Consider the following 13,459-nt stretch of genomic DNA (forward strand, 5'->3'; position numbering starts at 1 on the left):
ACTCCTTTTCGTATTTGGCACCAGTCTGTTGTTCCATGTCCACTTCTAACTGTTGCTTCCTGACCTGCATACAGATTTCTCAAGAGGCAGGTCAGGTGGTCTGGTATTCTCATCTCTTTCAGAATTTTCCACAGTGTATTGTGATCCACACAGTCAAAGGCTTTGGCACAGTCAGTAAAGCAGATGTTTTTCTGGAACTCTCTTGCTTTTTCGATGGTTACCTAAGCTGTTCATATTAGCAGAAGCTAGTTGAAGGGTATACAGAAACTGCTATTTTTGTAACTTTTCTATAAGTCTAAAATTAACTAAAAAATTAATTAGGAAAGTTTTTTTTTTAAGTTTCCTGCCATTGGGTACTCTGAGGACTTCTTAATAACAGAGTATTTTTATAATCTTTAAATTTATAACTGTAGTGTGTGTGTGTATACATGTATAATTGTGTGTCTACCATGAATGCTAAATTCTATCCATTTTTTGAGGGAGGGGGCAAGTACCTTTAAAAACCCTTAGACTTTTCTTCCTTTCTCCTTCTATATTCTGTATTCCCTCCTGATGAAAAGCATCCTTTTGTAAACATTCACAGCTTAGCCCTCCTGCTGTTCCTTGGGGTCTTTATCTCATAGATGAAGCTTTCTGTGGCAGCTTGTGCAGAGCAGAGAGTATCAGGCTGGGAGTCAGGAGACTGGGTGCTGGCATTTTTAGTCTGTTTCTGTTGTTATTAATAACTCAGGGTCCTTCTAGCTTTAATGTTCTGAGCCAAAAAGCAAATTTGGGCTGAACGCTATATGTATTAGTTGATGTATGGATTCAAATGATTATATTTATGGTTATTTCTTTTTTTTTTATCAAGGTCTTATGTGCTCTATTTTTAGGTTTCCTAAGTTTTTATAAAACTCATGTACATTTTTTCCTCTTGCTCCCCCAAATTTTTGGAGTCTACAACAGACTTCACATTGTACTCTAGCATTTCCCTTAGACTCTTTCCTTTTAGCAGTTTAAGGAAATCAACATTTCAGGGGAGCCAGGAAGCCATTGTAGCTCTCCTTTAACCTGTTTTCTTCCCTTTGAATCTGGGTCGTATGTGTAAAAGTGAAATTTGAAAGAGAGCTGTCTGACTGAAAGCTTCCATTGCCATGAGAGGGCTTTGAAAGAAGGCTTGTGCTGGAAAGATGAATATAGTTTATGAGATGGAGAGAAGTAGGGGGCACATATGGGTTTTGGGAGGGCAAGGAGATGTGTGGGTGCAGCATGAGCAGAGGTGTAGCAGTGGGAAGCATGAAGTGGGCTGGTGAATGGGGCTGTCCCAGGCCTGCTGGGTTAAAGAAGGGTGAGGGGCAAAGCCGGAATGTGGGTGGGAGCAGAATGTGATGAGCCTTGGACTACAGGTTGAGTTTGGACTGTATTTCATAGCCCATTTCATAAATCATTAAAAGTTGTGAAAGGCAGTGTCACTATGAAAAGAATGTCCTAGAGATTTAGCTTTGGGTGAGATATGGACTAGACTGGAAAAACAGAAGGGCTCTTATCATGAGTGCTGGTATTTGATGAGTTACCCAGATTTGGTGCTAAGTGCTTTACATGTGTTATGAAATTTAATCCCCACAGTGGTCCTAGGAAATACCTTTAATATCATCTCCTTTTCCAGATGGGAGAACCGAGGCTTGGAGAGGTTGATTAATGAGCAGGCTTTCATAGTGAATAACAGTGGGACCAGGATGTGAAGGAGGATGGATCCATTTCCTCCTGGGCCGCCTTTTTATCCTGAAGTTTTAAAGCTTCTCTTTATGTTTGTTTCCTGTTGGTGCTCAGTGGTGAGAACCTTGCCAAGACCATGGAGACATCATACAGAGCCTTGCTTCCTCCAGACTTCCTAAGTAGCTTAGGGTTCTGGTTCTCCCCAAGGAAATGTATTAATTTAATAAAGTAAGTGCCGAGGCTGGCTGTGCTTGACTTGAGATGGTTTAAGCAAATGTCCAGATGTTCTTAAGCATTTCAAGCTTTAACAACTGGAGTTGGAGACAAGGAGGTGCCTCTGGGGTTCTAGGGGTGATCAGTTCTCCCTTTTCTCCATGAACCCCCTCCCTCATCCGCTTACCTTGGTATATTCCCAGTTACTTCCCTGCTGTGCTATCATATCAGTTGATATATCACAGAATTGTTTGTTTTACCTTTGTTTCTAGTTTTTGGTAAAAGAAGGTGCATGCATTTGGTTTTGCAAAGCTTCTGATGCTCTGTTAAGCAGATGTATGATGGAAGATGCTGAATGCCATTGTGACTTAGCAGGACAGCAAGGGCCAGCCAGTGACCTCTCTCTTTCTCTGCTGCAGGTGACAAGAAGTACATCATGGGGCCCAAGCTCTCCACCCTCGATGCTACTGTCTTTGGACACTTGGCCCAGGCAATGTGGACCTTACCTGGGACGAGACCTGAACGGCTGATTAAAGGCAAGCCCTATGAAGCTCTCAGGTTTGGGGAGTTGCTGGGGGCCGGGGGTGGGGGCAGCACAGTGGAGAATTCTGGGCCCAAGCCTGTGAGCTTGGCTGTGCTTTGTGGAGACACCAGGCTGTGGTGTCCGGGGCCAAGGTTGGTTTTCTGTGTCAGGATTGGTAGAGGCAGAGGAGGAGAGATGGGGCTTCTCGCCTGTCATCCTGCACAAACCATGTTCCTAGCAAAGCTGACACAAGTCCTGCCACGTTCTACACAAGGGCTTTTCTTCCAGCAGCCTACCTAGTGGATTTCATACTTGTCACTGAAACAGGACTTAAAGTCCCCTAGTGTCCTAGTTTTGTCAGTCTGCCTTAATTTCCTTTGGATGGTGGTGGCTTTCCAGTTTCTGGTTTATCCAGCACTGCGGCACCTGAGGTTGGGTGGTCGCGATGGACTCACTGCCTATCTCGCATTCTCCTTTTGAGTACAGACTGGTCTTAGATAGTTCACATGTGGATATAGGTACATAGGATTCTGTGTCATAAGTTCAAAACACTCCCTTCTATTCCAGTTGGGTGTCTGTAGATCATACCTGGAGAGTAGTAGAGCTGGAAAATTCAAGAACTTTGTGGGAAAATGAGGAAAAAATGTCAACAGATTCTTTGTAAGTCTGGTGCTATGTGAGGTATTATTATTGATATTATATGTACGTTTTGACCAAAGAAATACAATCTTGTATCTTTGTTGTGTGATCTTGATGTAGGCCTGTGAGAATTATAATTCTAAACTGGTGGAATAAAAGTGGGCTGAATGGGGCCAGAGCTAGAGGATGAACATATGTGTGAGGGTAGGGATGGGGATAGTTGCCAGGGGTCAAGTTCTTGTTGGCAGTGGGGCAGGGAAAGTCAACTCAACCTGGGTTGATGTTAAGGGACCAGATCGTCATGTGTGTTAGTTTGTGTGTGTGTGTGTGTGTGTGTGTGTGTGTTGGAGTGGAGTATTGGAATATGCATGGCTGCTGGGGCCTCTGAGAGAGGCTTCTTCTGCATGGATGAATGGAAACCACTTTGAGTCGTCTCTGGTTTGAAACAGTACCTAAGCAAGTACCTGGTGTTAGGAATGTGGGGATCAAGGTTCTATATTTTGGTTTGGGGAAGGGGAATGAGAGGAGTTAATCAGGGCTTTGGTAGCTTAATCAGTAGAGCATGGGACTCTTAATTCCAGGGTCATGCGGTCAAGCCCCATGTTGGGTGGTTACTCTTCAATATTTGGGCTTCCCTGGTGGTTCAGACAGTAAAGAATCTGCCTGCAATGCAGGAGACCTGGGTTCAGTCCCTGGGTTGGGAAGATCCCCTGCAAAAGAGAATGGTAACCCACTTCAGTATTCTTGCCTGGAGATTCTGGTAGCTTATGGTGAATGGTACTGCCAGATTCGTGGTCTCCGAAGGAGAAGATTTAACTCTGGGACCAAAGACAACCTCAGTTACTCAAAGTTTTGTGTCAGTTCAGTTCAGTTCAGTCGCCCAGTCGTATCCGACTCCTTGCGACCCCATGAATCGCAGCACACCAGGCCTCCCTGTCCATCACCAACTCCTGGAGTTCACCCAGACTCACGTCCATCGAGTCAGTGATGCCATCCAGCCATCTCATCCTCTGTCATCCCCTTCTCCTCCTGCCCCCAATCCCTCCCAGCATCAGAGTCTTTTCCAATGAGTCAACTCATGGCATGAGGTGGCCAAAGTACTGGAGTTTCAGCTTTAGCATCATTCCTTCCAAAGAAATCCCAGGGCTGATCTCCTTTAGAATGGACTGATTGGATCTCCTTGCAGTCCAAGGGACTCTCAAGAGTCTTCTCCAGCACCACAGTTCAAAGGCATCAATTCTTCGGCGCTCAGCCTTCTTCACAGTCCAACTCTCACATCCATACATGACCACAGGAAAAACCATAGCCTTGACTAGACGAACCTTGTTAGCAAAGTAATGTCTTTGCTTTTGAATATGCTCTCTAGGTTGATCATAACTTTCCTTCCAAGAAGTAAGCGTCTTTTAATTTCATGGCTGCAGTCACCATCTGCAGTGATTTTGGAGCCCAAAAAAATAAAGTCTGACACTGTTTCCACTGTTTCCCTTTATTAAAGTAACAGGGATAGAGAAAGCTTCCAACAAGAGGCACTGGAAGGGGTCAGGAGAGTACCTGCCTCACAGATTTAAGTGAGGCCTTATATACTTCTCCGGAGAAGGCAATGGCAGCCCACTCCAGTACTCTTGCCTGGAAAATGCCATGGGCAGAGGAGCCTGGTAGGCTGCAGTCCATGGGGTCGCTAAGAGTCAGACACAACTGAGTGACTTCACTTTCACTTTTCACTTTCATGCATTGGAGAAGGAAATGGCAAACCCACTCCAGTGTTCTTGCCTGGAGAATCCCAGGGACGGGGAGCCTGGTGAGCTGCTATCTCTGGGGCCGCCAGAGTCGAACATGACTGAAGTGACTTAGCAGCATATACTTCTCAACTAGCTGCTAAGAACAGATAAAAAGGATACCTCAAGATTGTAAGTTCCCCCAGACACTTTCCCAAGGCATACATCCTGAGATAACTTTGGCACAAGATTAGCCAGGGAGAACAGTTCCAGCAATGTCTCTGGATGAGATATACTGTTGCTGTTAATTAGGGATACAAGTCTTGAGAAACAGATTCCCAGCCAAGATCTGTTACAATTACAATCATTAACATAGAGTTTAAGAAAAGCATTTCCATGAGTAAGATATTCTGTGTGATCATTAGTTCCTGGACCTAAAGAAAGGCCAGTTCTCAAGTAAGATACATTGTTGCATAAGGCTCAAGGAAAGCATGAGCAGCGACTGTTCACATTCTCCTTAAAGGGCTTTGGACTGCCTGCCCAAGCTTTAATTCTTTCATTCCTCCCTTTTTCTTTTAGGAGAATATGGTTGCCAGGGAAAGGGGTGGAGCAATCTTTTGGTAACTTCTTCCTGCTGGTAAGGGGCACAGACCCTAAATTGTTGAGGCAACATACTCTCCTTACCCTCATATTGAGGGTCTCTGATCCAGGAGCCCTGAGTAATAGCTAGAGGAGGCAGTAAAAACTAGAAGCATGAACAATCATTAGTAACTTAAATGTCTCAAGCTGCTTAGATACAAAATTCATTATACAGTTACATATATAAGGAGCAAAGAGCAAGAATAAAATGATTACGATTATTACTTTCAAGATAGTTTACCACTAAGGAGAGCTTCTAAATCAAGATTGTATCTGTGAGAAGAGTGGAACATCAGGGGAGTCCATTTTGAAGAGTGACCAGAATCTCTGCATCACTGTTACTTTGGGAAGCCATTGTATCCTTTAGAAAGAACAAACTAGACAAGTAGATTAAAAGGCAGAGATTAAATATCAGTAAAAGAATTACTATAATCAGCAGCCCAAGCAAGAGTCAAAGAATCAGGTTACATTTGGAAGTAACTTTGATCCTGGTCTAGATAGAGTCAACACTTGGGCTGTCCTATTTATAAGAATGGAGCCATTTGGCATGTTCATATACATTTTCAATGTAGGTATCCCAGACCCAGTTAGAAGTAGTTGAAAGAATGACAACCTGAATCTTAACAGACAAAATAAATATTACCATTTCTTTTTAGAAAAATGAGTCTGAACCCCAACATAGACAGATATTTTAGGGAGACTTGTAGCCGCTGGATCATTGAAAAAGCAAGAGAGTTCTAGAAAAACATCTATTTCTGCTTTATTGACTATGCCAAAGCCTTTGACTGTGTGGATCACAATAAACTGTGGAAAATTCTGAAAGAGATGGGAATACCAGACCACCTGACCTGCCTCTTGAGAAACCTATATGCAGTTCAGGAAGCAACAGTTAGAACTGGACATGGAACAACAGACTGGTTCCAAATAGGAAAAGGAGTACGTCAAGGCTGTATATTGTCACCCTGCTTATTTAACTTATATGCAGAATACATCATGAGAAATGCAGGGCTGGAAGAAGCACAAGCTGGAATCAAGATTGCCAGAAGAAATATCAATAACTTCCAATATGCAGATGACACCACCCTTATGACAGAAAGTGAAGAAGAAAGAAATGATGAAAGTGAAAGAAGAGGGTGAAAAAGTTGGCTTAAAGCTCAACATTCAGAAAACTAAGATCATGGCATCTGGTCCCATCACTTCATGGCAAATAGATGGAGAAACAGGGGAAACAGTGTCAGACTTTATTTTTTTGGGCTCCAGAATCGCTGCAGGTGGTGACTGGAGCCATGAAATTAAGACACTTACTCCTTGGAAGGAAAGTTATGACCAACCTAGATAGCATATTAAAAAGCAGAGACATTACTTTGCCAACAAAGGTCCATCTAGTCAAGGCTATGGTTTTTCCAGTGGTCATGTATGGATGTGAGAGTTGAACTGTGAAGAAAGCTGAGTGCCGAAGAATTGTTGCTTTTGAACTGTGGTGTTGGAGAAGACTCTTGAGAGTCCCTTGGACTGTCAAGGAGATCCAACCAGTCCATTCTAAAGGAGATCAGACCTGGGTGTTCATTGGAAGGACTGATGCAATACTTTGGCCACCTGATGCGAAGAGTTGACTCATTGAAAAGGACCCTGATGCTGGGAGGGATTGGGGGTGGGAGGACAAGGGGACGTCAGAGGATGAGATGGCTGGATGGCATCACCAACTCGATGGACATGAGTTTGGGTGAACTCCGGGAGTTGGTGATAGACAGGGAGGCCTGGCATGCTGTGATTCATGGGGCTGCAGAGAGTCAGCCACGACTGAGTGACTGAACTGACTGATAGCCAGGTAGCCAGTTGTCTAAGTTTGTCCAAGTAGGCTTTAGCCTCTTATTGTGGTATTAACATATTAGCCAAAGTAGTTGTCACCACTGACAATTTTAGCATTTTTTTAGGTATGAGAAGATACAAGAATTTGGGTTCAAGAAAATCTTTACCTGAAAATATCTAACTTTCCGAAGTCCTGTTTTGTCCATTTTTCCAGAGCACAGAGTGAGTGCCTAATTTCTGATTTCCACCCTGAATTCCATTCAGGAGATGTTGAAGGTCAACAGCTGTAGTGTCCATGATTTAATCTTTGTAGATGCCCATGGCAAGTTCCAGTTTCCAGTTGCAGGGCCCCTGTATGGCCCTGAGTTTGACCATAGTTTGGGGGGCATTTCATGACCACCTTGTCCCACAGTACTGGGAAGGCTCATTCCCAGATCTGTCGAAGATTTCACCGATGGGCCACTCAACGTGCTGTTATTGGACTAGGCCCTGTGAGTAGCAAAAGTCTCTAGACCTCACCTGTCTCACTAGTCTCTTGGTCCAGGAAAACATTCCTTCTTGTTGCTTCTTCTCATATACAGAATCACACCATTATAACTATGGGTTTCATATGGAACTGTGACTCAGTCACACACTTGATAATGTAAGGGACAATACTTCTTGAAACAGGCAATATAGAAAGCAATATAGTTAGCAGTAATAGTAAAATCATAAGTAAGAACTTAAGTCAAGAACTTCCACTAGGTATAGCCCAGTGACATCTCCAGGAGGAGATGACTTAGTTTGTTAAATGACTACAGCCTGTTGTTAATCTCCTGGTTGCATATCCTGGAGCATTTTATCTTTATTCAAAGACTGGCTACTGAGATAAGCTTTAGAGATAAGCTCAGAGTGTCCTTTTTAATAACTTAATTAAACCTCTTAGCAATGTAACATAACCGCAGGGAACTATCTCAGAAGTGAGTTTTAGTAAATACAGACCTTAATTAACAAAACTAGAACTTAATATTTAGGGAAACATAATAGATGCTGTAGGCCTGACATCAGTTTGGTGGATTTTTTCTTTTAGAGCTCCCCAGTATACTTTGAGATTTCTGTATATATCCAGAAACAGTCTTTTTTACCTTGATGAGGCTGTTCAGAACCCAAGTGTCTCCAGTTTCTCGAGGGACGAGGCAGAGAGAAAAGAAAGATGTTTTAATTTTACCCACAGGTGTAAATCACTAAATTGTTTTAAACCATCAGTAACTTAAGGAGAGAGCTTCTTTATATCTGAAAACAAAGATTAGAAGCCAGTAATATGTCAGAGAAAAAGTCATAAAAATTGAGTCATATTTAGCAGTCTATTCAATCTCATGTAACCTAGCCTTTGTTCTGTCATCCTTGCCCGACGACCGAGGATGTCAGTGAAAACGATAGTCTCCAAGAAGCTTGTGAAGTTTCTTGCCAATGTCTGTACTACCTGTCCAGCAAAGTGGGTGCCCCAGTCACTGGAGATTGTAGAAAACATATTTTAGACATTTGTTCTCCATTGTGAGATACTAACCCTGAAGCCAGGAAAGGCTTTATCTTATCAAATAAAAGTGAGGTTTGTCGGGGAGCTAGGAAAAGCCAAGTGGCTGTCTTGGATTTCCCATAACCCCAACTATTTAGTTTCTAGCCATTGTTTATCTGTTTTAAGTTTCCCACTGCTGCTGCTGCTGCTAAGTCGCTTCAGTCGTGTCTGATTCTGTGCGACCCCATAGACGGCAGCCCACCAGGCTCCCCCGTCCCTGGGATTCTCCAGGCAAGAACACTGGAGTGGGTTGCCATTTCCTTCTCCATAAGTTCCCTGATGAGGGGTTAATTTTTGTAGAAGCAGAATGAGCTTTGTCTATGTGTGCCATAGTCTGTCATCAAAGGCCACATTCAAAGAAAACTTTGTTCTTTTAATAGGAAGAGAAAACCAAATTCCAGATTGGTACCAGCTTTTATTCACTGTGAAACAATAGTTATTCACTTAGTCAAAGTAACAATAAAATGTTTCAAAGACAGTTTAATGTCTTAAGAAGCTTGCATCATACACAAAACTCTCTTCCCCTTGCCACAAGCCTTTTTTATACTTCTGTGTGGTTATTTTATTTGCCCATTCAGAGAACAGCCACCTTTAAGTTCAGATTTACTTCCTTTCCCTTAATAGAATGTTATTCCATTCCTTATGCCTTTTTATTGAAAACACACATCCTACTTTCCTTCAGCAACCATGACCTGTACTTTATATCATCATTTTGTAGAATGGTAAATATAAATCACCCAAAGCTATATCATTGGCAAAAGTATCTTCACAATGTCTATGTTAATTAGATCAATAAACAAACATCAATACCAGGTATCAATTCAATAGTGAATATTTACCAGTTCACACAAGCCTGAAATTCATTTTAGTTTAATTTTCTTAAATTAGAATTGTTTGATTCGTAAGCACTTACTTTTCTTTGGGCCAATTAAATAGAGCTCACTGACCAATTAGCCTTTAGCAATGTTGTCCAAGGATGGAGACACACACTGGGACACACATATCTGGACAGACAGAAACCTCACAGTTTTCTGCCTGAAACTTAAAATGTCTATTTGCCTTTTTTTCCTTTGGCCTGAAGTTCTACCAGTTTGCTCATGGCTGGAGTCCCAGACAGAATGGGCTGTGTATCTCAAGGACATGATAAGAGGTAACTTCAGAGTTTTTTCCCAGGCATGTTTTTTGTTTCTCAGGCAGGGTTGGAGCTCCAAAAAAAAAGTATTTTAATAAACCAGCTTTTTCCTAATTGCACAAGCAAAAATAACCAGTTTTGGAATTTCAAAAAGATTTCATTTTAACCAGTGTTCTCCGGAGTCTAAAGAATATCATGGCCATTCAGTATCAAAAATGTCATCTCTCTTTTTTGTAGTCATAGTTTCATAGCTAAAATTTAAACCAGAGAGTGTTCAAATTGGCTTTGATGACAGGGGTAGCCTGATTGATAAGGTGTTGTCCCAGCAGGGATTGTCTCTCCGGGAAGGTGAGGGCTTTTCTTAAAGTAAAGAGATCCTGTTTAGAAGGGGCTTTTTAGGCTCTGAGGATCAAACTTATCCCAGTTTTTCAAGATACAATTCAAAGGGGTGGTTCTGGAACTGTTAGCTCCCATCTGTAAGAGAGAAAAAAGCGGCACCCAGTGCCGTGGGTTTTTTCTACCAGAGGCATCCCTCCCTGCTCTAGATGGGAGTGGAGACAGGTCTTCTACCTAAGCTTCCTTCCCTGGCCAAGTTAATCTGTCCTTACCAGTGCGGGTGTCCCACTGTCGTCCATCCCGGTTCTACCACCTAGGAGGGGTGGAGATGCACCAGGGGTAGACCTGATGGCATCCCAGATTGATGTCCAGTTCCTCGCCATTAAAACCTTTGCCTGATTTCTGCTCCTCCTCTGAGGTCACCTGGGGTAGAGCAGAGTAGCCTTCCAGAATGTCTCCCAAGCTCAGACCACTAGGGGAAACACCCATCTTCTGTGTGTCTGTGCACATTCCTGAGCACATTCCTGACCGCAGTAGAAGCAGTAAGTTATAAAGGGCCGAACAGAAAAGCCAAGATGTCCCTTCTGAGAGCTTCCATATCTGCCTATGTGATAAAAAAGGAGGCGATGGAGGGCTGGCCTGCTAGGAAAAGAATAATCTTTCATGTTCATGGAGTGTCAAGGTCAACCTTTCTATTCCTGTCCAGCAGATTGTACAAAAAGAATATCTAAAGAGTTGAAATAAGGGTCACTGGAGGGCTTTATTTGGTCCACAAAGAGCTTGCATTACCAAGGGAAGAAGCCCGCTGCATTTCCAATCTGCCCAAATCTGGGGTTCCCTGATCTGAGTCTTCAGGAATCTCATGTTCACCAGTAATACATCCATCCATATATTCTGGAGGCATGGCCATAACAAGAACTCATCTCTGGGTCTCTGGGGTCAGGAGGGTAATTTTCAGTCTGAGAGATGTCCCTGGAGCTAGAGCTCCACTTAGCTCCCTAATGTGTTCCTGCCTGCAGTGCCCTGTTGGAATGATGGTCTGGCTAGAAAAACTCAATAACAGCATGGATTGTAAGTCTCCTGACAGTCTACAATCCGGCATACTAGGTTAGTACCTTGACTTCCTCAAGCAGTTATGAAAGCAGTCAGAGAGACCAGGAAAGGCTGACCGGGGAAAAGAAGTTTGGTCCATACTCTTCATCCATTTTTGACCACTCCCCTCGTGAGGACATTGGTTCTTGACACTGGCAGGTCAGTATAAACCCTGGCAGGCATACTGCCATATGAGGATCACCATGGAACCGTGGAGCAGGACACAGCTCTTGCTTCTTGCACATTCACACAGACAGACACACTGAGTTAGGAAAGTAGAGACTTTACATTAAAAGAGCAAAAGAGTCCCAGCTCTGAACGTTCTTACTTTGTCTTGAAGATCCCGGACGAGACCCCAAGATGATAGCTTACAGTGAACAGTGTTGCCAGATTCATGGTCTCTGAAGGAGAAGATTTAAGTCTGGGACCAAAGGCAGTCTCAGTCACTCAGAGCTTTGTGTAGATTTTGTTAAAGTAATGGGGATAGAGAAAGCTTGCAGCAAGAGGCACTGGGAGTGGGTAGGAGAGTACCCGCCTCACTAGTTGAAGCAGAGTCTTATATACTTCTCAACTAGCTGCTGAGAATCAATAAAAAGAATACCTCAAGGTTGTAAGAGTTCCACCAGACCCTTTCCCAAGGCATACATCCTGCGATAACTTAGGCACAAGATTAGCCAGAGAGAACGGCTCCGGCAGTGTCTCTGGGCGAGATACACTGTTGCTGTGTACTCAGAGGTACAAGTCTTGAGAAACAGGTTTCCAGGCAAGATTTGTTATAATCATTAACATAGAGTCTAAGAAAAGCATTTCCATGACTAAGACATTGTGCTGTGATTATTAGATGGGACCTAAAGAAAGGCTAGTTCTAGGGTAAGATACATTGTTGCATAAGGCTCAAGGAAGGCATGAGCAGAGAATGTTCACCTCCTCCTCATAGGGCCTTGGACTGCCTGCCTAAGCTTAGCTCTTTCAGATCCATGGGCCAAGGAGCCTGGTGGGCAACAGTCCATGGGGCTGCAAAGAGTTGGACATGACTGAAAAACTAAGGCTTTTCACTTTACATATCCTGGCTGAGAGACTGGGGGTGTACATGAGATCACCAGTGAATAACATATATAATACTCTTAATTAATGTTGGATGGATGGATGGGACCAAGCAAGGAAAACCATATAAGAAACTGAGGCAGGTGAGCAGTCATGTGTGGTAGTCACAGGTGGGTGGGTAGGGAGGATGGTGAAGGCTGTAACTGTGTCTGTGTGTGTCTACTCATGTGTATGTCCAGAGGTTCAGACCAGGCTAATGGCAGCAGGAGTACGCTCCAGATTGATGGGGATAGGACTTCAGATAACATTTTACCAGGCTTAGTTGGAAGGAATCAGACATTTGTTGAAGGTCTTCTGAAACTACCACTGAGTGGGGGTAAGGATAGTATGGGCTTATATTTAATTTTCTAGATAATCAGCATGAAGATATTCCTTGTCTTGTGATGTGCTGGGAATTATCTAAATTGAATATTCAATTCATCAATTGACTATCAGATTGGTGATGCTTGTAGCACTTAAAATAGTTTCCCTTTAATGTAATCAGATTTTCCATGGTGGTCTAAAAGATACTGATTACTTTTAGTTCATTTAGGGGTGTGTTTTGTATATATTCTCTCTTCCTGTTACTTCCTACTCTCTCCTTCCATTTCCCTGCACACCTGTGAATACAAACACATTTACTCACATAGTTCTGTACATACTCACTTATTCACACACTTATACTTTTACCCAAGTGCAAACACATACCCTGTACACATACAATCACATGCCCTATGCACACAGGCACTACATTTGGCACTTGAACAACACAAGTTTGAATTGCACGGGTCACTTATACGTGAATATTTTTCAATAGTAATGACTATACTGCTACACAATCCATGGTTGGTTGAATCCATGAATGTGGAGGAACCTTGGATACAGAGGACTGACTATAAGTTCTATGTGAATTAACCCCCACTTTGTTCAAGGGTCAAGTGTATGAGGTCATCTGTTATTTTAGAAGGATTTAGGTATCCAATATCAGTAGAACTCTTAGATTGTACAGAATCCCTTCTTAAGGAAAT

General features: G+C 42.8%; 1 protein-coding gene across 6 annotated transcripts in view; it reads left to right on the top strand.

The window, feature by feature from the left end:
• The window catches only part of FAXC (failed axon connections homolog, metaxin like GST domain containing), a 78,058-nt gene that overhangs the window by 47,951 nt on the left and 16,648 nt on the right, over window positions 1–13,459 (top strand). For all 6 annotated transcript variants that reach the window (XM_070376566.1, XM_070376565.1, XM_070376568.1 and 3 more), the window contains one exon: window positions 2,328–2,444. In XM_070376566.1, coding sequence (XP_070232667.1) covers window positions 2,328–2,444 — 117 coding nt within the window. The remainder of the gene's footprint in view (window positions 1–2,327; window positions 2,445–13,459) is intronic.

This window comes from Bos mutus, chromosome 9, assembly GCF_027580195.1.
Source record: "Bos mutus isolate GX-2022 chromosome 9, NWIPB_WYAK_1.1, whole genome shotgun sequence".
In the NCBI taxonomy this organism is placed as follows: Eukaryota; Metazoa; Chordata; class Mammalia; order Artiodactyla; family Bovidae; genus Bos; species Bos mutus.